Source organism: Antechinus flavipes, chromosome 2, assembly GCF_016432865.1.
Source record: "Antechinus flavipes isolate AdamAnt ecotype Samford, QLD, Australia chromosome 2, AdamAnt_v2, whole genome shotgun sequence".
In the NCBI taxonomy this organism is placed as follows: domain Eukaryota; kingdom Metazoa; phylum Chordata; class Mammalia; order Dasyuromorphia; family Dasyuridae; genus Antechinus; species Antechinus flavipes.
In genome coordinates, this window is record NC_067399.1 from 582,186,918 (window position 1) to 582,214,600 (window position 27,683).

The 27,683-nt window shown below is 31.8% G+C and overlaps 1 protein-coding gene across 2 annotated transcripts in view; it reads left to right on the forward strand.

The window, feature by feature from the left end:
- The window catches only part of SLK (STE20 like kinase), a 73,314-nt gene that overhangs the window by 18,736 nt on the left and 26,895 nt on the right, over window positions 1-27,683 (forward strand). For both annotated transcript variants that reach the window (XM_051981353.1, XM_051981354.1), the window contains exons 2-9: window positions 8,995-9,159; window positions 12,321-12,369; window positions 13,358-13,507; window positions 19,543-19,615; window positions 19,770-19,964; window positions 22,347-22,428; window positions 24,509-24,637; window positions 25,405-26,772. In XM_051981353.1, the coding sequence (XP_051837313.1) occupies window positions 8,995-9,159; window positions 12,321-12,369; window positions 13,358-13,507; window positions 19,543-19,615; window positions 19,770-19,964; window positions 22,347-22,428; window positions 24,509-24,637; window positions 25,405-26,772 (2,211 nt within the window). The remainder of the gene's footprint in view (window positions 1-8,994; window positions 9,160-12,320; window positions 12,370-13,357; window positions 13,508-19,542; window positions 19,616-19,769; window positions 19,965-22,346; window positions 22,429-24,508; window positions 24,638-25,404; window positions 26,773-27,683) is intronic.

Genomic DNA, 27,683 nt, shown 5'->3' on the forward strand with positions numbered 1-27,683 from the left:
AGCCTTATAATTGTCTCTTTGCCTCATTTCTCTCTCCAATGTATTCCATCTTCTATAGAGCTATGAAAGTGATTTTCTAGAGTGCAAGTCTGTCACTTATTTACTCATTAGATTTGAGTGGTTTTTCATTTCATTTCTAGCATCAGATAGAAATTTCTACTTGGCATAATTGTTCTATACAATCTGTTCCCATCCTGTACGTTCTGTGGTGTGCAAAATTGACTTTCTTTCTGTTCTTTACACATTAATACTCCCTAACTCTATGCCTTTGTATTATTAAATATCTCTAGTTCCTAGACTATACTCCTTACTTCTTTCAGAGTCTTAGTATCTCTCATTTCCTTCAAGATGTGGCTCAAAATTCTACATGACGCCTTTTCCAGTTCTGTCAAGCTGTTAACACTTCCCATTCTTTCCCCAAATTACTTATATCTGAGAGTGTGTAGAATATATAATATAATATTTATATATTATAAGTGTCTATTAACTCCTCTATTAGAATGTAAATTCTTGTAATGTAAGAGGACTTATTTTGTTTCTGTATCACCAGTTTTTGGCCTAGTATCTGGAATATGATAGATGCTTAATAAATATTTCCTGATTGATATATTTTTTGAACTATTTTACATTGAGTATCATATTTATGCTTGATATTGTACTATGGAAAATACAGATTTTAGTTTTAGTGAATTTTTATTCAGTTTCAATAGTTTTTAGGTGTTTTTATAGCACCATTGTATTAGGCGTTTGGAGAAATACAACTTTCAGATAGTTTGTTGTCTATCTGCTCTCATGGGACTTGCAGTCAAATTAGGACATAATACCCATGCATAGATAACTATAATAATATACACTATTATAAGGTGTGTGCATTATAAATGTGCAGTGTGCTATATGCGGACTAAAAGGGAAAGAGGGAGTTTACTTCTACTAGTAGAAGTTCATTTGAATGGGCATTATGGGAAATCAGGGATAGCATCTTAAAGGATGCAACATTTGCTTTAGGCTTTAAAAGTTGAATAGTAATTCATCACATGAAGAAGGGAGGGGACATCTCAGGCTTAAGAAATAAGGTGAAAAGGTGCTGAAAGTGTTGGCTAGAATAGAACCACTTTATAGAAGGCCTTATATTCATGTTAAAAGAGTTTGAACTCTATTTATTGGCAGTAGTGAGCACTTTAAAATTTTTGAACAAAGGAGTGCTAAAATAAAAAAAAGAATTATAAAAAAGAATATCACTTTGTTAAAAGTATGAAAAAATTTGTTAAGAAGATATTGTAGTTGTCTAGGCAGGTACTAATGTGGACCTGAATTACAGTACTGGTATGAATTAAAAATACAGAAGCAACAGGACTTTGCAACTGATTAGATATGAAAAGTAGATAATAATACTAATGTTTCAAAAATGGAAAACTGAGCAATTGGTAGTGCCCCTGAAGTTGCTGAAGTCAAAGGACAGTCAATTTTATGTTTAAAAAAAATTTCAGTTTTGGACAAGTTAAGTGTTATGCAGGTGAAAATGGAGGTCTAGTCCATCTGCAAGAGATCAGGGTTAGAAATAGAAATTATTGGAGGAGGTAATTGAAGCTATGGGAATGAATACTGAGGGTGTACTATACAGAGAAGCGTTTCAATGATAGAACTTTGAAAATATTCACTTTGTCAGGAAGAGTATGAAGATCCACTAAAAGACAGAAGAGGGGTGATCAGAAATATAGGGAGAAGAATTAGATGATTATCTGCAAAGTCATTGTGGAGAATGTAGTTCCCAGATGCTACAGAAATGTCAAGGAAGATAAGGACTTCAAAATGCTGTTGTATTTGGTTATTTTAAGGTCATATTTTAGGGATCTATATATGGAATATTATGTTCATCATTTTTCTGTTTACAGAAATTTTGGTAAAAATAAAATCATTCATGACTATCAGATAAATTATCCCTTATCTTGACAACTGTAACTCTTAGCCTCTTTAGGAATGGTGAATTTGGTCAGAACTGTGAATTCAAGTTCTAACACTTATTAGTACTTCAAGTCAAGTCACTTCACTTGTCTAAGCCATTTTTTTCTATCTCTAAAATGAGGATAATGATAATACATATACGACTGGTAGAACTTTTTGCAAGAAAAAAACTTGAAAGTTGCCATATAAAATGAGTTGTTAATATTTATTATCAAGTATTTGTTGTGTACTTAATATGGACTAGGAACTGTTCTAAACACGGGGGATGCAAAGAAAAAGAACAGTCTTTTTCACTTTAATTTGTTGTTTTCTTAAGTCATTTTAGCTGCCTAACTCTTTGTGACCCTATTTCGGGTTTTCCTGGCATGGGTACTACAGTGGTTTGCGATTTTCTTCTCCAGCTCATTTTACAGATGAAGAAACTGAGGGAAACAGGGTTAAGTGACTTGCTAGGATCATACAGCTATTAAGTGTCTCAAGGTAGATTTTAATTCTGGAAGATGAATCTTCCTGAATTAAGGCCTGGCATTCTAGCTACTGTATCACCTAGCTGCCCCTTTTAATAGAGGAGACAATGACTAGATACATACAAGACATAAACAGGTTAGGTAAAAAGTGCTGGAAGTAATCTTACTGAGTTCAAATCTGGTTTTAGATATTAACTAGTACTAGTTACTGATCTTGAGCAGATCACTTAACTTTGTTTGCCTCAGTTGATAGTAAATCATTCGTTTGAATGGTTTTTGCCAAGAAATCCCAAATGAGGTCACAAAGCTTGGACTTGACTGAAATGATTCAACAACAACAATGATAAAGATTTACACAGAGTAGATGGAAAGTAATATCAGATGAGAAAACACTAGCAGCTAAAAGGACCAGGAAAAATCTATAGAAAGTGGGATTTTGAGCTTAGGAAATTAAGAGGCAGAGATAAGGATGAGGAGAACTTTTTTTTATTATAGTTTTTTATTTACAAGTTATATGCATATTTAATTTTATAGCATTGACAATTGCCAAACCTTTTGTTCCAATTTTTCCCCTCTTTCCCCCCCCCCCCCACCCCCCCCCCCCCCGTCCTCTTCCCCCGATGGCAGGTTGACCAATACATGTTAAGTATGTTAAAGCATATATGTCCTAACAGTTATTTTGCTGTACAAAAAGAATTGGACTCTGAAATAGTGTACTATTAGCCTGTAAAAGAAATAAAAAAATGCAAGTGGACAAAAATAGAGGGATTGGGAATTTTATGTAATGGTTCATAGTCATCTCCCAGAGTTCTTTCGTTGGGTGTAGCTGGTTCAGTTCATTACTGCTCTATTGGAACTGATTTGGTTCATCTCATTGCTAGAGATGGCCACGTCCATCAGAATTGATCATTATATAGTATTGTTGTTGAAGTATATAATGATCTTCTGGTCGTGTTCATTTCACTCAGCTTCAGTTCATGTAAGTCTCTCCAGGCCTTTCTGAAATCATTGTGTTGGTCATTTCTTACAGAACAATAATATTCCATAACGTTCATATACCACAATTTACTCAACCATTTTCCAATTGATGGGCATCTACCCAGTTTCCAGTTTTTGGTCACTACAAACAGGGCTGCCACAAACATTTTGGCACATACAGGTCCCTTTCCCTTCTTTAGTATCTCTTTGGGGTATAAGCCCAGTAGAAACACTGCTGGATCAAAGGGTATGCACAGTTTGATAACTTTTTGATCATAGTTCCAAATGGCTCTCCAGAATGGCTGAATGTGTTCACAATTCCACCAACAAGGTATCAGTGTCCCTGTTTTCCTACATCCCCTCCAACATTCCGCATTATCTTTCCTTGTCATTCTAGCCAATCTGAGAGGTGTGTAGTGGTATCTCAGAGTTGTCTTAATTTGCATTTCTCTGATTAATAATGACTTGGAGCAGATGAGGAGAACTTTTGAGGAGTAGTGTATACAAAGGCATAGAGGCAGTGTGTGCAAATGCTGCAATGTATTTTGAGGAACAGCAATTTATGATATTGTGAACCATAGAATACCTGAAGGAATAAATTTTAAGAAGATTGGAAACAAAGGAGTAACCATGTCATGAAGGTCTTTAAATTTGATCCTAGAAGTAATAGAATTTTTTTTTGGGGGGGTGGAGAGAGAGGGAGGACAGGAGGGAGGGAGGGAGGAATGGAGGCAGGGAGGAACAGAGGAAGGAGGGCAGAGGAAATGAGTTCTATTTTAGAACTTGTAAAATCTTGTTTTTTTTAAGCTAAGGTCTTCAACAAGTCTCACTTTGAATGAAAGTCTCATTCAGTGAGTTAAGGTCTCCCACTGCATTCAGGACCATCCCCAATTGTCCTGATCTATATCTGGCCACTGAACCCTCCAGTGGAAGGGAAACTGAGTCAGGTGACCTTGTCCAGACCTCCCTCACTTAAATCCAAGTCACTTGCATGTTGTGTCATGATCTTCTTTGAGAAAGAAGGACAGGGGCAGCTAGGTGGCACAGTGGATAGAACTCCAGCCCTGAAGTCAGGAGGACCTGAATTCAAATGTGCTCTTAGACAGTTATTGCTTCCTAGCTGTGTGACCCCTGTGCAAGTTACTTAACCCCATTGCCTTACCCCTCCCCCCCAAAAAAAAGAGTGTGTGTGTGAAGGACAAACAACAATAAGAACTTGTGATGTCTGACTAAAAGATGCATTTAGAATATCACTGTGGACATAATTTCTTTTATTGTTTTGGAGTTTATTTTGTCTATATCATAACATAATAGGATATGTTTGTGAATTTTTTCCTCTTTTAACTTATATTCTATCCTCATTTGAATATTTTTTTTTCACTTTAACTACTTGGAACTTGCTGTTTTAATTAGAGCTGTTTTATTATTAATATGGAGCTCGCGTAGTTGATTTCTATCTTAATTTATCAATAATTATTCTTGAAGTAAATAACTAGAATTAGACTTCTGACAACTAAATATTTATATCTGTAGACTTGAGAAAATTGGATTGAGGATCCTACATTATGCTTATATACTATATTATTGTTAGGCTAACATTTTGGTAAAGTTATAAATAGTTATACTACATAATTTTACTGATCTAGAGGTATTCTTTCAAGTGAAACTTTTCATACCAAATTTTATGATGAATATGAAAAGATAAAGCAGTACGTCATTGGATTAAATTGAGGGGGATACTTTTCAAACCTTAAAATTCTATTTATATAAATGTGAAGAATTGTTATGGTGTTGTCAGGCTTTTAAAGCATATGGCAGTGTTTAAGAAAATGCCATCTTCAAGAAAAGATGTTTCAATCATTAGATATCTGGTACTGTTACTTCAGTTGACACATTTAAAATTGAATTATTTTAAGATTTTGAATTAATACCACTTTCAGGGCATAATGCTAAATTTTATATGTTATTTGCATATTCCAGGAAGGTTTCCCCTTCCTAAAAGTAATTTCTCTTAGGTTAATTAGTATAGCTTATCATTTAAGTTTATTTTGGGGATAGGAATAAACTAATAGTTTTTTTCTCAAGCTAATTGTAAATCAATTATATCTTTCATATTTAATTTATTAGTACTACAGTAAGGTTAGTACAAATGAAATACAGTAGTAGTACAGGAAGGTTTAGCTTTCACTCTACTTGAGAAACATGAAACTAATACAGACTATTCAGAAAAAGACCCCTCCATTTCCCCACCTCTTTTGTGTGATGTTACTTGTTTAAAATTAAGTTATGCTGTTGATTTTTGAGGATGAAGCATTATAAATTGTTTAAAGTTCTAACATGGTCATCTTAAAAGCCTTTTACTTTTAAAAATATCCAATAAGTGTAAAAGATATGGGGTAGCATTGTTAATAATTATGTCCTATGATGAATATACTTTTGGATAATTTTTATTGAAAATTTGGTTTCTAAAATTTTAGGGGACAGATCTTGTTGAGTGATTACATTATTTTCAGATGCTGTTAGATTTAAGATGTATTAAATAAGTAAATAAGTAAATTCTAAGATTATATTTATTATATCACTAAGATTATATTTATTGTATCACTCATACAAAATTATATCTTAAGGGACTTAATGCGTATTTTAGGATTCCTAATTAATTTCCAGAGAGTAGTTTAATTTACCAGCATTATCTGTTGATTAGCTAGGAAAACATCCCAACAATTAGAAGTATCTTAAAGAAGATATGGCAGGTGCCTTTTAAGTTCTTTTAAGTAGAATCTGGATGACTACTTCTCAGGCATATTATTATTTTTAAATTTTAATTTGACTTTCTGGGTTACAATTGAAGTTCTATACTGTCCCTCTCCCTCCCTCCCATGCACTAGAGAGGGCCATCATGTAACAAAGATATATATGTAAAATCATACTTTGCAAATAATTGCAGATTTTTGATTTTTAATCAGTTCTTTCTCTGGAGGTGGATAGCATTCTCCTTCATAGATGCTTTGTAGTTGATTTGAATATTTATAATATTCAGAATAGTTATTCTTTGAACAATATTGCTGTCACCATATCTAAAGTTCTCTTGGTTCTGCTCATTTTACTCTTTATTATTTCAAATCTTAGCATGTTTTTCTAAAACATGTTCATTATTTCTTAAAGCACAGCAAGTAGTATTCCATTGCAATCACATCCCACAACATATTCTTTTCCTTTTTCCCTGGTCACCTTTGAAAACATATCTATTAGTGGTATTGCTGTGTCAAAAGGTATGGAATAATTCCAGATTGTTCTCCAAAATGGTTGCATAAATTCATAGTTCTATCAACTGTGTATGTGTGTCCCAGTTTTTTCCATATATCCATATAGCCAGTCTCATACTTGTGAGATGATATCGCAAAGTTGTTTTAATTTTGACTTCTCTAATCAACAATGATTTAGAGCATTTTTTATATCATTATATATAGCTTTGATTTTTTTCTTCTGAAAATTGCCTGTTCCTATCCTTTGCTGTTTTGTTTTTCAATTATTTCAGTTGTGTCCTACTCTTTGTGACCTCATTTGGGGTTTTCTTGGAAAGATACTGAAGTCATTTGTCATTATCTTCTCCAGACCATTTTACAGATGAGGAACTGAGACAGGGTAAAGTGATTTTCCCAGGGTCACACAGCTGTTAGCTCAGTTTGGCACTCTATCCACGGTACCATCTAGCTGCCCATATTATTACATTTTTTGACCATTTATCAATTGGAAAATGACTCATTCTTATAAGTTTTCTGTATATTTGAGATATGAGACTTATTTGAGAAGCTAGCTATAAAAATCTCCCTCTAATTTTCTTCTTTCCTCCTAATCTTGGCTATGTTGGTATAACCTGTTTTTAATTTAATATGAAAAAATTTATCCATTTATCAGGCATATTATAGTGGTAATTTCAGTTATAGACTGAAGCCTCTAGATTGTTTCTGAAGACTTTCAAATTCTATAATTCTCTGATCCTTTTGTAATAAATTGTAAAACATTTTATTTCTGGATTATTAAGTTAATATTCAGATACATTTTTTTCTGAAATGATGAGCACATATGTGTTAAATGTTTTTGTATTTTGTTTTTCTTTTAAGATAATTTTAAAATACAAGAAGAAAATCTAACATATTTAACATTGTTTTAAAAATGTTTTGAGTTCCATATTTTCTTCTCTCTAGCTCCTTCATACCCATTGAGAAAGCAAGCAGTATTATATCAGCTGTTCATGTAGAATCATGCAAAACATATTTCTACATTAGCTATTTTTTTAAAAAAAATCTTTTTAATACACAGTGCTTTATGAATCACTTTGGGAGAGAAAAAGGGGAAAAACTATGAGAGAAAAAAAAGGAAAAAGGAATGGACATAGCATGTGTTAATTTACATTCAATCTCCATAGTTCTATTTCTGAGTAAAGATGGCATTTTCTGTCCAAAATTGGGATTGCTTTGGATTACTGAACCACTGAGAAGAACCAAGTCTTTCATAGTTGATCATTGCACATTCTTGCTGTTATTGTGTACAATGTATTCCTGGTCCTGCTTGTTTCCCTCAGCACATGTAAATCTTTCCAGGCTTTTCTAAAATCAGCTTGTTCATCATTTTTTATAGAACAGTAATATTCCATTATCTTCATATACCATAACTTATTCAGCCATTCCCCGACTAATGGGAATCTATTCATTTTCCAATTTTTTGCTACTGCAAAAAGAACTGTTCCAAACATTTTTTGCACATATGGTCATTTTCCCTTTATGATTTCTTTGGGGTACAGACCCTGTAGTGGCACTGCTGGGTCAAAATGTATTTTATTTGATAGCCCTTTGGGCATAGTTCCAGATTGTTTTCCAGAATGGTTTGATCATTTTACACTCCACCATCAATGCATTAGTGTCCCAGTTTTCCCACATACCCTCCAACATTTATCATTATTTTTTCCTTCTATATTAGCTATTGTTGCAAAAAAAGCAAAAATAAAGAAAATGAAAAAGTTATACTTCAATTTGAACTCATTTCATCTTAAAAATACATTTTTATTGCTATATTTTTCTTTACCTTTATTCTTCTTCCCCTTCCCAGAGAGACTTCTTTAAGATAAACATTATTTTCAATAACTATAGTGATCAAACAAATTATGTTTTGAATACAGAACTACCAGTACTGTATTCTGAGCTTTACTTTATATCAAGGCTGCTCATAACTAGCTTGATTATGTAAAATATACAAAACATAGAGGCTATGTTAATAGGTTTTTATATATATATATATGTATGTATGTGTGTGTATATATACCCCCCCCCCCACCACACACACCACACACACACACACACACACACACACACACGTACGTCTAATTTTCCAATTGAAGTTGGGAGAAATAGAGTAGGAAGTTATTATATTTTTTATTTTTATTTGTTATTTAGAATAAGAACAGAAGAACAAATTGATAGAATTCAAATCACTGAATTTGTTCATTTTCATTTTAATCTTTGAGTTATCTTTAAAATAATTACAAATGTTAACTATAGTAATGATTTTGTTGTACTTTCATTTTTAGGCCCAGAATAAAGAGACAAATGTGTTAGCTGCTGCAAAAGTGATCGACACTAAATCTGAAGAAGAACTTGAAGATTATATGGTTGAGATTGATATTTTAGCATCATGTGATCATCCAAATATAGTCAAGCTGCTAGATGCCTTCTATTATGAAAATAATCTTTGGGTAAGCATTTTACTATCTATTGACATTTTCCTATTTGAGTAAATATAAGAAGACTTGGAAAGTTTAAAAATATAGTTTATAACTCTTAACCCTTCATTTTAGCTGTAATTGATATGACTTAAAGAAGAATTAGTATCATTTTAGGGTGACTACTAAAATGATTATCTAAAATTTATATATTTTCAGGGCTAAGTTTTTTTTGGGGGGATAGGAGGAGGCAATTGGGGTTAAATGATTTGCTCAGGATCACACACCTCGGAAGTGTTAAGTGTCTGAGACCAGATTTGAACTCAGTGCCTCTTGACTTCAGGGCTGGTGCTCTATCCACTGCGCCCCCAAGTTTGCACATTAAAAAAAAACATAGACCTTCTAGTGAACTTCCCCACTAGTAAAAAGAGGTAGGCTCTGAACATCTTTCTGATGCTAAGGCTACTTGACAAAACTGTGCCTCACAGTTTGTAAATTGCCTGAGTTTCATAATGAGGATTATTTGAGGTTTGGAATTTTACTTAAATCTCATTCACTTATTTTAAATGTAGTCATGGGGGAAGCTTAAAACTTCTTGTTTTTGCTCTCCACTTCAGGTCTTAATCTGACACAAGCCTTTTGTTCTTTTTAAATTAGTTTTTTAAACTACTTAAAATTCACAATAGTTAATAAAATAAGGAATTTTGTTCAGAATTTAGAATTTTCATGACTTAAAAAAAGGTAAATCACTAATTATCAAATGTACAATAACAGTTTAAAACTTGGATATTTGCTTTGAACTTTCTTGAAAATTGGTAATAATTTCTTGTTTTAAATTTACTTCAAATTACATAAAATTTACTAGGAATGTTGAAACAGTTACAGTATTTTAACCAGATTGAATTTAGTATTTGGTAAAATGTTTGTATTTATGTAGGTAATGGTGAAAAAAAGTTTTTTTATGTAGGGTTTTTTTTTTTTTATGTTTTTATATATGTAGAAAAGAATTGTAAAAAATTTTTATGTAGGTAAATTTGTAAATGATGTTAGCCTTGAAATAAACTGCATAAAGTTACTTTTGGCATAATAACAACATATTGTTAATGAAAAGAGTATTGGCCTAGACTGTCAGGAAAGCTGGAGTTTTGACCTAGCTTTATTCACTCTACTAAACAGTAACTTCATTGTGGGTGCTTGACCCAGTCATTTCACTCTCTTTCCTCAAATGTAAGAGAAAGTGAATTAGAGGAGGTGATCTTGTAAATTTCCCCTTTATCTCTATTACTCAGCTATTGAAAGTAGCAGATTAATTCCTGCCTTGGGACTAAGCTTTAGTTTAGTTAAGAATGCTATTTTAAATGCATTGTTGGTTTAAATGCAAGTTTCTCTTAGAGAAAAGAGCAAACTAATATGGAAAAAACAACAAATGTAGTCTAGTGGAAACAGCATTAGAATTAGGCATTACTAGTTTAAATGTACTAGTATGCCACCTTCTATCATTTATTAATAATGTGATCTTTGGTACATGATTTAATATCTCTTACATAGTAACATAGTAAAATTGTGTTTTTGCCTCCCGTTTTGTTCACTTCATAACTTTGTGAATAACATTGTCTTTCATGAACATTATTTATAGAGAATGGTTAATTTTAAGATTTCACATTCATTTGCATAAAACTTGTACAATACTAAAAATTTTTAAGCAATAAGCATCTATCTTTTAGGGATTCCACAAATCAAATAAGAATATGTAGTGAGAATGTGTGTGTGTGTGTGTGAGAGAGAGAGAGAGATTTTGAGAGGTAGCATAATGTACAAGGGATAGGTCAAATCTAACCTCAGACACTTATTATATATGACCTTAGGCAAGTCATTTAATCACTGCCTGTCTCATTTGTCCCATTTGTAAAATGGGGATAATAATAGCTCCTAGTTTCCAGGGCTGTTGTCAGGACCCAGTGATATAATTGTAAGATGCTAGCACAGTGGCCCCAACTCCCCAAAAGATGATGATGATGATGATGATGATGCTGCTGCTAACGATACTGACAATATGTCAGAAAGAACTGTATTTCAATGTTCTGCCTCTGACAAATGGTGCTTTTTGACCATTGATTATTATTACCTCTCCCAGTGATTCAAGAAACTAAAAGTTGCTGATAGGAATTTGTGGAGAGTTTCCACACAAGGAAGTCCCTATGCCTGTGAAATCATAAGATTATAGAATTAGAGCTCTAATACATCTCAGAAGTCATTTAGTCCAATACCCTCTTTTTATATATAGAAGCTATCTACTTAATTCAAGATCAGTAGGCTGGGGATTAAATTAAAAGTGGGAATTTGGAACTAGGTTCACGGTTTATAGTTTACAGTCTTTCATGTTGTCTACTGGACCATGCTATCTCAATCCCATTTCCAAAATTCTTACTCAGATACTCATATCTTCATTTAGAACAGTTATAAAAAGGATAGAGATAAGGACAGAACTTATGATTTCTTTGGTATAGAGAAAAAAACTTCACTTGTTTATACAGGTTAATATTTCCTGTGTAACTTAACAGCCTTAAGGAATTGTCTAGAGCACTGAGAGGTTAACTAATTTGCCTAACTGATTGTACAACTAGTATGGCCTCAAAGGTAGGACTTAAAGTATTCCTGGCTTTGGGGCCAGCTGTCTATCCATTGCACTATGCTAGCTCAATAAAATAATTTTAGCCGCTGTAATATATGGAATCATTTACCTTTCTGATCGTTGATAAATGTCATGATTTTAGGTTATAGTTTCTGGGGATTATACATATTGAAACATAAATATCACCATTTGCAACTTAATATTAAAAGAACAATAAATATTTTATCAACCAAGTATGAAAATCCAATTAAAATGTTAGAATTCTATTTTCTCATAACATAATAGTACTTGAAAACATTAAAAAATTTATGTTATTATACTTAAACAGAATATTCCTAAATCTAAACAGTATATTCCTGTGGTATTTTCAGTATAGATTTTCTTGAAAACTTCTGAAATCATATTAAGGAAAAAAAATTGATTTGGCCTTTTTGATGCTCATGGTAACAATTACTAAGTTGGTGATGTGAAAGTCTTGTATTTTGTTATTAACTTTTAAAAATTGATTTGTATTTTTTTATCCAATGAAATTTCAGATGTGTGTTCTTTTACTTACATGCAGATCCTCATTGAATTTTGTGCAGGTGGTGCAGTAGATGCTGTGATGCTTGGTAAGTATCAGTTTGTTCTTTATATTTGTCATTTTTAATTGTTCTCAATAAATACAAAAGATGTATAAAATGTACTGCATGTTATTTATTTCCTACCATGGTAGTAAGTCACTAAGCATTCATTAAGCGTCTTAGACCTAAGACAGTCCCTGTCCTTGAGGAGCTCATAAGCTAATGGTGAGGATAAGATGCAAAAAATTATGGACAAATTGATATACAGGATAAATAAGAAGTAATCAATGGAGGGAAGGCAGTAGAATTGAGAGAGATTGTGTAAAGCTTCCTATAGAGGTGAGGGATTTATCTGGGACTTGAAGAAAGCCAGGAGGCAGAGATGTGATGGGAGGATGTTGCTTCAGGAGATAGGAAGTACCTTGTTTGAGCAACTGGAAGTAGGATTGGTGAGACTATCAAAAGGTCTTAGTAGGTCATGAGGTACAAGAAGAGTAGAAAGATGAAGGGAGTACATGTGGTCATGAGTGGCTTTGAATGCTAAGCATATTTTTATGGATGATGCTGTGTTGGAGAGCTACCAGAGTTTATTGGATATGGGATATGACATGGTTGGATCTGTGATTTAGGAAAGTTACTTTGGAAGATGGATTGAAGTAGCAAGAGATTTTTATTGGGCAAACCACTTAGAAGGCTATTACATTAGTTCAGGCATGAGGAGTAAAGGATCTATACTAGGGTGGTAGCAGTTCAGAGGAGAGAAGAGGGCATAGGTGAAGTTAAACAAGTCTTGGCAACTATGTGATATACTTAATACTTGAAATAATATAGGAAATCAGTAACTTGCCTTGATTTTATTTTCATTTTATTCAGAGAATTTGGATATTAAAAAATGGAGAGACTTCTAAATATTTATGTTTACATATGATGTATATGTATATTTAAAAAACTCATCAAAATGATTAAGGTATGGTTTGGAAGTAAATCGTTAAGTACTGAAAAATGTAAAAATTTTTTTTGTACTTTTCTCTTACAGAGCTTGAGAGACCATTAACAGAATCCCAGATACAAGTAGTTTGCAAGCAGACTTTAGAGGCATTGAACTATTTGCATGAAAATAAAATTATCCATAGAGATTTAAAAGCAGGCAACATTCTTTTTACATTGGAAGGAGACATTAAACTGGGTAAGTAATTCATATAAATATCAAATTATATTTATCATATTTTGTGCTATGAGGGCTCTTTTCCCCAAATTCCTCTATTAAAATGTGTGAGTTTTAACTTTAATATTCAAATACAGCAACCCACTCTATTTTTCTGGAACTTCATTTTTTCAGGTGTGAAATAAGAGACTAGATTAGATGAGTTATTAAGTGTCTTTTAGGTTGAAGGAAAAAACCCCTCCAGTTTTCTGTTTCTGTGAGATCACATAAAATCATTATGTATCTATCTGTTAACTATCCTTTAGATTTTTGATCTTAGAGTTTTCCAGAGGAATTTCATTATTTTTTTCTAGTTTTATAAAGTCGAAGTTTGATAATTTAATTGATATGGCACTGAATAAGTAAATTAATTTTGTTAGTATTATAATTTTTAGGTTGACTGGTCCTTATGAACAGTTAATATTTCTCCAGTTATTTAGATTTGTCTTTGTAAACAGTGTTTTTCAATTATAATTGTATAGTTGTAATTATATTGATAGGTACACTGTTTTCCTAATTTATAATTTTAGAAAACTTCTTGTGATTAATGAATTTTAATGACTTGCTCAAAGTCACTTGGCAGATATTTGTTAGAGGTGTGCCGTATATAAACCCTGGACTTAATGATACTGAAGATTGCTTTCTCTTCACTGTGCCATTCTTTCTTTCATCTTACCTTTATTTTAACTGCCTCTTGAATTTTATACTACCACTGGTTCTCAGTTCTCTCGGCCTTAGTAGGTTAACTACCTTGCCTAACTGGTTGTACAACTAGTAAGCCTCAAAGATAGGACTTAAAATAAAATGATGGGATAGAACTGGATAATTTTTAAGTTTGAAATCTCTATTCTTCTAATCTTAGCTATTCTAATTAATGTTCCAATTTAATTTTAAAATTTTAACATGACATTGCTACAATTTTGGATAGTTAATTATTGATTACCAAGAAATGAATTCCCTTCAATATGGAATTCAAAAAACCATATTAGTTAAAAATTCTATTTTACATATTACATAAAGATACATAGAGAGATTTATATATGCTAATATATAACTATATTTTAATATTATATAATTTTTAAAATTAAGCTTTAAAATTCATTCATAAAAAAGTATCCAGGGGAGTTACAGATTTTAAATATAAGATAGTTCCTGACTTTAGGAAGCTTCCAATTTAGTATAAGTGTGATGACATGTGTATATGATTGCAACAGAGAAAATGTTAAGGGTAAAATCATAGTAAAATTTATATAGAAAAACAAATGAAGAAAAATATCCACATATCTTAGTGAAATTCCAATGTATATAGTTGACTTAAATATGAGAAAAAGAATTCTGTGAAAATGGTAAGAAAGAGAGGAGAAAATGGAATAATATATTTATCTAGTTGGGGAAGGGACATAACTATTTAACAAATGTAAGAAAGGCACATGATAGGTTTTTAAATTTTTTTTTGGCTGAGGTAATTGGGGTTAAGTGACTTGCCCAGGTAACACAGCTAGAAATGTTGTGTCTGAGGTCAGATTTGAACTCAGATCCTTCTGACTTCAGGGCTGATGTTCTATCCACTATGCCACCTAGCTGCCCTGTATGATAGATTGTTTGAAAATAAATACTGTTCAACAAAAAACAATATAATTAGATAGAAAATAGATACATTGGGGACATATATGGCAAATCTGACATCTAAAAATTTCGCAACTAAAATGTTTAAGGGGCTGTTAAACATTTATAAAGGGAATTAGTTCCCACTTGATAGATAAAAAAAGATCAAGTTTTCAAAGTTTCGAAATTTTTAAAAGAGGATGCACAAATTTCTGTTAACACTTGAATGTTTTTTGTTCAATCTCACTGGTAATCAGAGATACAGATTAACACAATTTCGAAGTATTTTTAGCTCATAGTTACCAAATTGGGGGAAAAAAAGGAAACTCAAAGAAATATGCATTCCTTTGTTGCTAGTGGAGTTGTAAACTGGTAGGATGTTATTGGGAAACAATCTGACAGTATGCAGTAAAAGCTGCAAAACTAATTAAATCCCTTGATTTAGTTAAATCTCTCCAATTTTGGAAACATGTTCTAGAGTGTTTTCAAGAACAAAACAAAAGTCACTTGAGATTTTCAAAGCAGCATTGGTTGCAATGGCAAAAAAAAAAAAAACAAAGCCATAAATAACAAAGAAATAAGTAAATGAATTTTGAATTATTAATATAATAGAATTATTCTGTGATTAATTTAACTTGGTAAGAATGGGTATAAATAAATCTGGTAAACCAGAAGAACAGAGTGTTTAACATCTGTGACCATATAAGAGGCAAAATTAATGAAACTGAATGGATAAGTAAAATACTGCTATAGAGGGAATAGATTATATATTATACATATTAACAGCAATTTTAGCAATATGTACAAGCTTAATTACATTGCTATTTAATGTTAGAATTACAATTTTTGTTTCTTGGAGCAGGAGGCAGTTTGGACAGTTATGTAGGAAACTTCTTTGTGGGGAGGTGTTATCTTATTTTGTTATTTTTTTAACAATAACTTTTTATTTTTCAAAATATATGCAAAAATAATTTTCAGCATTCATCCTTGCAAAATCTTGTATTCCAGACTTTTCTCCCTCTCTCCCTCCATTCCCCTCCCCTAGACAACAAGTAGGTCAATACAGGTTAAACATGTGCTGTTTTTCTAAATATATTTCCACATTTATCATGCTGCATAAGAAAAATCCAATCAAAAAGGGAAAAAAATATGAAAAAGAAAAAAACAAGCAAGTAAACAGCAACAACAAAAAAGGTGAAAAAATACTATCTTGTGATCCACATTTAGTCCCTATAGTCTTTTTTATGGATGCAGATGGCTTTTTCCATCACAAGTTTATTGGAATTGGCCTGAATCACCTCATTGTTAAAAAGAGCCACATCTATCAGAGTTGTTCTTTCAGAGTTGATTACCACATAATCTTCTTGTTGCTGTGTACAATGTTCTCTTGGTTCTACGTCACTTAGCATCAGTTCATACAAATCCAGGCCTCTCTGAAATCATCCTGCTTTTTGTTTCTTATAGAAAAATAATATTCTATTACATTCATAGACCATAACTTATTCAGCCATCCTCTAGCTTATGGGCACTCATTTTCCAGTTCCTTGACAATAAAAAATGGGATGCCACAATTTTTTTTACATGTGGTTCCTTTCCCCTTTTTTGTGATCTCTTTGGGATACATACCCAGTAGAAACATTGCTGGATCAAAGGATATGCACAGTTTGATAATCCTTTGGGTATTAGTCTCCCAGTGGAAATTTCTTGTATTAACTTCCTTTAAGGATGCAGTGAACAACTGACCTTTAATTTGTAATCTTAGTTCCTGGGGACACTGAAAAGTGAGATCCTATCCATAGTCATGGATCTGAATGTGAGTGTGTCAAAGGCAGGACTTGAACCCAATTCTTTGTGACTCCATGGCTTATCCAATATCTGATAACCCATACTATCTTTCAGATTTGGATAAACATATTAATAAAAATATGTGGTAAAACATTAAAATATAAAAGTTGATCATAAACTGTAAAGCTTATGACCTTTTTTTTTTTTTTTTCAGTTTTCCTCAAAGCTTTGCAGGAAAAGCTTTGTTATGTTTTGTAACAGTTTTTACTGTTTTTATTTAAGCTATAATTCACATCTTTTAGGACATGAGAATTTGTTACATATTTAATCATGAGAAACATGTAGCAAAGTGGCTAATTAAGTCACTAAGAATGTGTGTGTATGCATTTTTGGTTTTTGTGTTTTGTTTTTAATTCTTACTGGCCAAATGCATTATTTTTATGTTAATAAATTGTAATAAACAATAAAAATACAATTGGAGCCCCTGCTGGTGAAAATAAGAACAGATTTGTCAAGAGATTTTTTATTTTTTGACTGAGGCAATTGAGGTTAAGTGACTTGCCCAGGGTCACACAGCTAAGTGGTAAATGGCTGAGAGCAGATTTGAACTCAGGTCCTCCTGACTTCAGGGCTGGTGCTCTGTGCACTGCGACACCTAGCTGCCCCATGTCAAGAGACTTTTAAAGAATATTTTCAATAGAATTAATTTATTTACACAAGCATTTATTAAATGCTTCCATATATGCTGATAGTATTGAGGATACAAAACCAAACAGTTTCTTTCCTCAAGCAGCTTACATTCTACTGAGAATATTCTAGACGTGGAGGGTATCAAAATCAGATGTAGGAGATGAATTGACATGTACTAGGAACAGCCATGTCTAAAACATAAAAGAGTGTGTAGGTCAGTCATATGAAATTTTATCTAAAAAGTTAAGATGTAGCCAGAGATTAAAGGAATTATAAATTCTTTAAAAATGAGAATTGTCATTAAATTTTTTTTTTGTCATCAGTAACTGCCATTTTGTCTTGTACTGAGTAGGTGCTTATTTTTTTGAATTTTATATTCCAAGGAATATGTAATATAGAAATATAATTAGATGATAAAACTTAAATCAGAAATCACAAAGATAAAAGGCAGTTCGCTTAAATATTTTGTGTTCTGGTTCCTTCATTTATGAAATACAAATAGTTCCTGCTTTTGCTTATAATTTCAGTGAGCTGAAATTGTTCTTTGAGCTGCTTGAAGAAAATTGTGATACAATGTGATTATGATATGCAGGCAAGTGTTTATCCAAATGGTTTTAAAGGACTGGCAGAGGACTTTAGGAAAATATTTTCATATAAAACGATGCTATTTGCTGCATTTATTATTTCTTTTATTAAGTACCAAATTATATTTTGTACTCTGTAGTAACTAAATTAATGATATTTTAACTTGTTAATTATTTAACCTTCCAATTATGAGAGTTATCTATAGCATACTGAAAGTTAAGTTTTTACTCCTAAATATATAATATGAAATAATATAAGTTTTTTTAATGCTAGATCTGGCAGTTGTCTAATCTCAAAAGTTTATATAATGTAGCTTGATGAGTTTTAAATGTTAAGTTTATTAGTCATTCAAATTTAAAGCAGAGGCTTTTTGGCTCTTTTTTTTTTTTTCTTTCTATTCCATTTTGTTTTAACTTTATGCTTCAATTATTTATTTTTTAAAATGATAGCTTTTTATTTTCAAAATATATGCAAAGATAGTTTTCAACACTCATCCTTGCAAAACCTTGTGTTCCAAATTTTTTTCTCCCTTTTCCTCCCCCCTCACTACCCTCTCCACTAGACAGAAAGTAATCCAATATATCCAACATATTTTCAATCCAATCCAATATCTAGCATGTACAATTCTTTTATACATATTTCTACATTTATCTTGCTGCACAAGAAAAGTCAGATCAAAAAGGAAAAAAACGAGAAAGAAAATAAAATTCAAGCAAACAATAACAGAATAAGTGAAAATGCTATGTTGTAATCCGAACTCAGTTCCGACAGTCCTCTCTCTGGTGTAGATGGCTCTCATCACCACAAAGATCATTGGAACTGATTTGAATCATCTCTTTGTTGAGAAGAACCATGTCCATCAGAATTGATCATTGTATAATCTTTCTACTTAATTTTAATAAAGAATTTAGCCATACATATGTTAATTAATGTGAAAAGATACTTCAATGTAATTTTGTTTTTTCAAGCTACAAAAAGAAAATTCTATTTTGAAGCATCTTAACATCAACAGTTGTTTTTTTTTGAGATGTGATGTGTCATATTTTTAAACTTTATATTGCGTTAACTACAATTCTGAAAAGAAAATTTCTTTAATCAAGATATAGAAAAAAGTATTGGAGAAATATGTTTTGATAGGATATTTTCTTTATAACTTTGTTTTAGATAGGAAGAGAAGGGTACTAGAGATTGTTGAAAAATTATTTCTGCATCATTTATATTTAGGATCTGTTTTAAAGCTATCCACAGGTCTTAAAAAATGCATTTTCTTTTTGATTTGTGGAATATAATGAATTATACTGCCATATCTTAAAATCAGTTAGTAACATTTTTGTATGGATATTTATTTCAAGCGGATTTTGGTGTATCGGCTAAAAATACAAGGACTATACAAAGAAGAGATTCTTTTATTGGAACACCATATTGGTATGTATTCAGTTTTGTGAACTTATAATATAGTGTAATAAATAACTAGTTACTGATAATATTGGTCACATAGAACAACCTCTACTTGCTATGTGATTTGTAGTCACTGTTTTTGAGTTGTACTATTAAAGTTAAATTTTATCTATCCTGATAGGATGGCTCCGGAAGTGGTTATGTGTGAAACATCTAAAGATAGACCCTATGATTATAAAGCTGATGTTTGGTCCTTGGGCATCACTTTGATAGAAATGGCTCAAATAGAACCTCCTCATCATGAGCTAAATCCAATGCGAGTACTGTTGAAAATTGCAAAGTCTGAACCACCTACACTGGCACAACCATCAAAATGGTAAAGTGTTTAAAATGTAACTTCAAAAAATATTAACTTTAACGTTCAGTTCTTCCACAGTTTAAAAGGATATTCAGAGCAAAGTTCATTGGTCAGAGCTTTTGTAAATTTGAAAGTAGTAGTCATCTCATCTGTGTTTCTAACTCTTTAGTTATAAAGTTAGTTGTATAGAATTGCATATTTATTTTAAAATCTGGGAGGATTGAGTTCTGTTTAAAATTTTAAATTTTTGTGCTATGTGACAGTAAAATGCACATGTACTTAACAGTATTGTTGATGGATTGTGTTGAGTCAGAGAAAAATTTTGAAATAATGAGCTTTTGGTTTTGTGTATTTAGGTTCCATTTTTTCTTTATATTAATCCCTTCACCTCACAGAATCATTCCTTTTAACAATGAAAAACAATTAAGCAAAACAAAATATCTTAGTAACTACATCTGATGGCATACAAACATTCCATGAAATTGGTAGTAGAAAATTCCACAAAATGTAGTCCAGCTTGTCCTCATCTTGATACTTTGTTCCCATTATCTGTGGGTCAGTCATACTGGCATACTTGCTGTTTCTTATACATTACGTTCCATCTTCCATTTCCATTGGGTTTTTCCACATGGAAAAATATTTTCTCTATTTTCACCTTTTGAAATGCTTTGTTTCCTTTTAAAACTTAACTCACTTGCCTCTTTCTTTGTGATCCTTTTAGCTACTAGTGCCTTCCCCTGCAAAATCTGTGTGTATGTGTGTATATAACATGAATATGTATGTATAGATTTATGTGTATATTTGTGTATATACATATAGATAATGTCTTTCTGTACACGTGTCTATATATTTATGCCTTTAAAGATATAATTTGCCACGTACATGCATACCTAAAAGCACAAACATATACATCCTCTTTGAGGGTAAGGGGCTACTTTCACTTTTTTCTTTGTATCTCCTACTATACTATCTGACACATAGTAAATACTTAAATACTTGGTTAACAAATTCAATTGGTTTAATAGTATTCTTGTCTTTCCCCAGCTCTTCCAACATTGACTGTTTCCATCTTCTATCAACTCTGTGAATTTGGGTGTGAAATGAAATCTCAGAGTTGATTAATTTTTGTTTCTCTTATTACTAGTGATTTGAAAATTTTTTCTTATTGCTGTTGTTCATTTGTATTTTTTTTTTCAAAACTGTTTGTCTGTTGAGAAATTGTCCTTAAGCTAACATAGGAAATAAGGTGTTAGACCTAGAACTGAAATGCCATTTAGTTCACATTCCTCATTTTACAGATTAGGAAGCTGAGGGCCGTGGAAGTTAGAGGACGCTCAACCTCACACAGTAGTAACACTAGGCATAGATTAGGAGCTAGATCCTCTCATTTAAGAATTGATGTTGTTTTTAGTCTGCTCTTCATATTTATGATAGTTTCTTATATGTTAGATATCAAACTTTATGAGACAGTATTTTGTAGTAAATGGAAGACTGATACCTTTTGGCTGTGTGCTCATAAACAAATCTTTTTTTCTTTGAGTATCCCATGCAACTTACCAAGAATATTAAGTTATAAGTGAATAGCACATCTGCATCAGTGGAAAGGAGTTTCTATACTGGGACTTCCTATACCTATACTAATAAAATCAATGATCTTAAGCTTCCTTTCCTTTTTTACTTATGTGAATTTGGCACAAATATTTTCCCTGCTTGATAGTTTCTCTTATTTGCATTTGTTTATGTAAACTTCTTTAATGTCAGAATCATCTATTTTTGTCTTTTATGAGCTCTTCTATCACTTGTTTAGTTATAAATTCTCCTCCTAACCATATGTGTGAAAATTATCATATTTCTTTGTGATGACCTTTTATGTTTAAGTGACTAAACCATTTGGAACCTAAGTCTATTTTCTGTCAAAATGCTTTTCATTTTTTTTCCTATTAGTTCTTATCAAATGGAGGTTCCCTTTTCTCAGGAGTTAATCCAATATTGATCTACTTTTTTTTTTAAATTTAAATCTTACTTGTCTATTGCATTCCACTACCTATTTTATCCTTTTGTTTTTTAATGGGTACCGAAATTTTTAGTGGCTATTTATTTGTAATATAATTTGAAATCTGATAACGCTAGATGCTCTTCATCTTTTTATTTTTTCATTCTCTTTCATGAAATTCTTGTATATATATATATATATTTTATTTTTCATAGTTCTTAAGTGAACCTTTGTTAGAAGGCTAAGTATGTAAATAGATTTATATAATATGTTATAAAAATCAACCCTGTTGGATAGAATTGCATATTTTTTTATACAGAAGTTTCACTGTAGTTTGATTCAGGGTTTGGTAGGTTACTAAGGAGTAAAATAAGATATCAAGTCATCTGTTTAAATTCCTTTTCAAGGTCTTCAAACTTTAAGGACTTCCTAAAGAAATGTTTGGAAAAAAATGTAGATGCAAGGTGGAATACTTCCCAGCTTCTCCAGGTAGGATAAAAAGTTTGGCATGGAATAGCAAATTTCATTTTCCCTTTTCTATAGGGAGAATATAATTTCAGATTCTTTGAATATACATTGGATGAATTGAGGAAATTTAAGTACCCATTGTAATATTTCACATTTTCTTTTGTCTTTTATAGGTTCTTTATAGGTATGGTCTGTGTTATGATCTTTTTTCACAATTCGTTTTTATTGAGCATATAATTGTACAGAGGAGAATTATAATGTTCATTTTAAGGCATCGGTTCTGGGTTGCTTTGACTTGGCTCTAATCTTGCTTAGTCTTTCTTCATTTTAGATTCTTCATTTATAAAATTAAAATATTGGTACTACTTGACTCATAGTGTTGTGAGAATCAAATGAAATAACAGTTGTAAAGCACTTAGGCAAAGTGCCTGACATATAAAAGGTGCTTAACAACCTTTTCCCCTTGTGAGCAAAAACACTTGGTAGACCTTAAAATGCCACACAATTCTGAGCTGTTGTTATTACAAAAATTAGGATTTTTTCATATTGAAAGAAGTTTGAACTTCATATATGGGTAGATAATGACTGTTTGACTTCTTATTAACTATTGTGTTTACTGTAATGGTAGATGTAAGTTGAAAATGTTGTTGTGTGATTGCATGCATCTAATTTGATGATTTTCTTAAGGAATTTTAAACAAGTGTTTTATCTTTAAAAGTACATCAGTGTTGTTTCCCCCTCTCCCCCGTCTTGGGTTGATTTCATCAGTATAGGATGCTTCCTAATGAGGAAACTCCCTCTATCAATGCAATTCAGTATTGTCTTATTGCTAAAGGGTTTCCTAGGGCATAGAGATGTTAAGGGACCTTACCTAGTGTTAGACATCCAACATATATGTGTCATTCAGAACTTAAACAGAGATTATTCTGACTCTATATTTGCTCTTCCGCCATGATGCCATGCTGCCTTACTCATCAGTGCTAATAATAAATAGGAATAGGGAATCGACCTGTGATTTCATTATTAAAGGGTATCCCTTTGGTGAAGAAATTTCCCTTACCAATACAGGTGTACACCTTCTCTACTATTTATTGTCTTAAGAGAATTGTGTAGGGCACTGAAAGGTTAAGTTACTTTTACTAGGATTATGTGGCCTGGAGCAGTGGAGATTGTTGAGCCTGGTTCTTCTTGGCTCTGTGAAAGGCATCCTGACCTCTTATTTATTTCTTACCTGGTAGATGAAATAATGAAACCATACAAAGAAATTCAAACAATAAACTTTCTAAATTGTATGTGAGAAATTTTTCTTTATTGATATCTTTAAATTTTAGATGATATTTTATATAGATTGGGGTATACTTTGTTTCCCAAGGAAGAATAGTGATTGATATTTTAAGAGTTTGTGATAAATATAGTAATTTAAAAATTATAATTATTAAGATTTTAGGGTTCTTTAAGGATATTGAAAGTTAGAGTATCTTTTTAGAATATTCTTGTATATTACAATGAAAATTATTAGTTATAAAAGTTAACTTTTACAACAGCCAGAATAGTGCTTTTGCATTTTATAGATACTAAATTTATGTAATTAATAAGAATATAATACACAGACTATTTATCGGAAAAAGCTGATGTTTTCTATCATACTAAATTTTTATATTAAGTGCAACTTTATAATTTTTCTTCTTGTAACATTTTATTTGAAAAATAGATGGAAAAAATTGCCAGCATTTTTAGATTTTTTTTTAAGAGAATCCTATCAAATAAGTAGATGATTTATACATGTAAGTTTAACTTTAAAACTCTTAGTAATGCTATCAACATACTTTTGATGGTATTGTGTATGTATAATCCAGCCAAATTGTTTAACTACACTAATAGTATCATAGAATCTTTAATTATACTTTTGGAGTTAGAAGGAATCTTAGAGATTATTTAGGCTGAACTTCTCATTTTGTAATAAGACTGAAATGCAACTTGACTTAGATATCCTGGCTAGTTCATGATAGAACCAGGATTAATGATATCCTGAGTTGATATTTACTTTATATGCAAGTGCTTTACTTGTGACTGGTGTTATTTTTTTTTAAATGACTAATAGCATCCTTTTGTTACTGTGACTTCAAACAAACCCATCCGAGAACTGATTGCAGAGGCAAAGGCTGAAGTAACAGAAGAAGTTGAAGATGGCAAAGATGATGATGATGATGAAGAAACAGAGAATTCTCTGGTCAGTCTAATAATATAAAATTTCATTTAGGTATAATTTTGATTGAAGAGTTTTTCATCATATTAAATATCAACTATACTTTTTATTACAAAATAACATTTTAAAGTTAATTTTAAGCCAATTTTGTATGGATGAAAAATCTTGTTTGAAATTTGTTTTATCAAGAAATAACTAGAACATTTAAGTACTTGTTGCAGCAGTAGATAGTATATAGCAATGCCTTTTACCTATAAAATTACTAAAGTTAGCATTTTTCTAGTAACTTGATAGTTAGAGGCATGTGTTAAGGACATCTAACTGGCAATTGTTTTAAAAAATGACTTAAAATATACTTGATCAGAATTTCCAATTTCCTCTTTGCTTTTATTTGTTATTAAGTAGCTCAAACTATTCCTTATTGATTGAAGTAAATTAGAAATGAGTAAACTTTGGTATATAATGGAAGTATTTTTAGAGCAGGTGTTGCTGAATGTTTATATATATATGTGTGTATATATATGCGCTATTAGTTGATCAATGCCAGAGCAGAGAATGAGCAGAAGAATATTACTTTGAAGTATTGTTGTTTCCCAATCCAGACCTAGGCGAAGTGATAGAAAATATTAATGATTGCATAAATTTTATGATGGAGACTTTTCCTTTGGATATTAAGTCACAAGTTTTTTATGCTCTCAAAACTTTATTTTGGATATATATATATGTATTTTATATATGTAATATCTAGGAAAAGAATATTAAGCATTTTTTACTTGTTTAATATCTTTTAGCCTATTCCTGCTAATAAGCGTGCCTCATCTGATCTCAGTATTGCCAGTTCAGAAGAAGATAAACTTTCACAGAATGCTTGTGTTCTGGAGTCTGTATCAGAAAAAACTGAGCATAGCACTGTTGGAGACAAAGCTGAAAGCAATGTTATTAATGAGAAAACTGTTGCTGACAAGCCTGAAAAAATTGTTGAGAGAAATATTGACTACATTGCTGATGATCATCTTGAAAATATTGTTGAGCTCCAGAATGGGACAGGATTAATTAAGGCAAATAAGGCAGAAGAGAAAGAACTCAAGGTAGAAGAGATATTGGAAGTAGAAGATCGTGTGAGTGAAAGAAATGCATTGATAGAAAGAAAAGACGATGATCAACTTACAACCTCACAAATAGGTGCTGATCTGAAACCTGGGGAAGAAAAGGATCAGAAAAAGCAGCAGTTATCTAAAAATGAGATTAAAACAAATGAAAAAGACTCTGCTGATCACATAGCAGAATTGGTTTCTGAAGAGACTGGAGAAAAAGAAGAAAATATAAGAGAGGCAGACATTCAGGGAAGGGAAAGTGAAGTTAGGCTTAAAACCGAAATACAGGATAAAATAGAGGAAACTGAAATCATTAAAGGTGAGGTGGGTGACACAGGCACAGTAGAAACAGGTGAAGTAGAAGATCTGGATGGGAACTCAGCTGGAAACAATGCCAAGGAAGCTCAGATTAATGACAAAAATGAAGTGACTGAATTAAGTGAAAAACTAAAACAAATTAAACCTGATCCTGAGGTTAGTGGTATTAAGGAAACTCAGGAACAAAGAATAGTTGAAACAAATATTACAGATCATATGTCTGTAGAAGGTATATGTGCTATGAACAGAAGTGAGGAACACTTAATTAGTACTTCAGGGGACATATTGCTTATTGGTGAGAAACCAGTAACAAGTGAAATTGAAGAAATTAAGGAAACAAGTAGCACTGAAGAAATATTGGTCCAAAACACAATTCATACTGGTGAAAAATCAGTAGGAAGTAAAACTCAGGATTCTCATCAGCCTCTGCTAGACATCGAACAAACAGAATTTCCAAGTGAAATACCAGTTAAAATTGAACCTCAAGTTACCATAGCTTCACAACACAGTGAAACTCAACCTATTATACCCAGTATTAATATTAACTCTCAAGAGACAGAAGAGAAAGTGGAAACAGGTACATCATCCCAAGCTGAAACCTCAGTACATTTAGAGCCTGAGAATCAAAAGGAAAATGACACTGATTCAGGCACTGGCTCCACAGCTGATAATAGCAGCATTGATTTGAATTTGTCCATCTCTAGTTTCCTAAGCAAAAACAAAGACACTGGATCAATATCTTTACAAGTAAGTACATTCAATTATTTATTTAGTTAATGTTGGTTTCTCATGACTATGATAGCAATAGAACTAATAGTTTTAAATTATTTTATTGTTATCCTTTGTTTTCACATCATCTTCTTTTCTAACAAGATCTCTTTGCCATTTCTAATAATAAAGAATAAAAAAGAAGAGAGTAAAAGCACTTAAAACTAAATGGTACATTATTGAGTCTTGACAGTATATGCAGTGTTTTGTACTCATAGTTTCCCTACTCCACAAAGAAAAGAGAAATTTGCATTTTCTTATTAGAATAGATGTCTTTGTTATTTATTAGTTTCAGTCATGTTTGATTCTTTGTGACTCTATTTGGGGTGTTCTCAGTAAAGATTCTGGAGTGATTTGTCATTTCCTTCTCCAGCTTATTTTACATATGGGGAAAATGAGGCAAACAGGGTTAAGTATTTTGCCCAGGGTCACACAGCTCCATAAGTTCCTGAGATTGGATTTAAACTTGGATCTTCCTGACTCTGGGCCTATTGCTCCATCTACTGCACCACCTAGACGTCTTAGGAAATAGAAATGAATTAGCATTATAATTTTATATTATAAGCTTTAAAATAAAAAGAAATTGAAAAAGTTGAGGGATATTTTGGCTAAGTCTTTTAAGTTTAGTGGCCAAAATTGAGCTGACAATCTTTTTTAAAAATACTCTTTCTCAGCTCTTGGCTCCAGGACTCACATATAACAGGGACTTTTGTGCTCATATTCCACTATTCTGTGTTCTTTCTTCCCTCTGACACCACCTTTGGCCCAAGTTTTTACCTTTTCCTCCTCTAACTTTAGTATTGATCATAGATCTTTTCTTTAGCCTTTGGCATTTTCTCTTATTCTAGGTCCTGGCATCCAGGACCCTTAGGGCTGCAGGTAGATGAGGA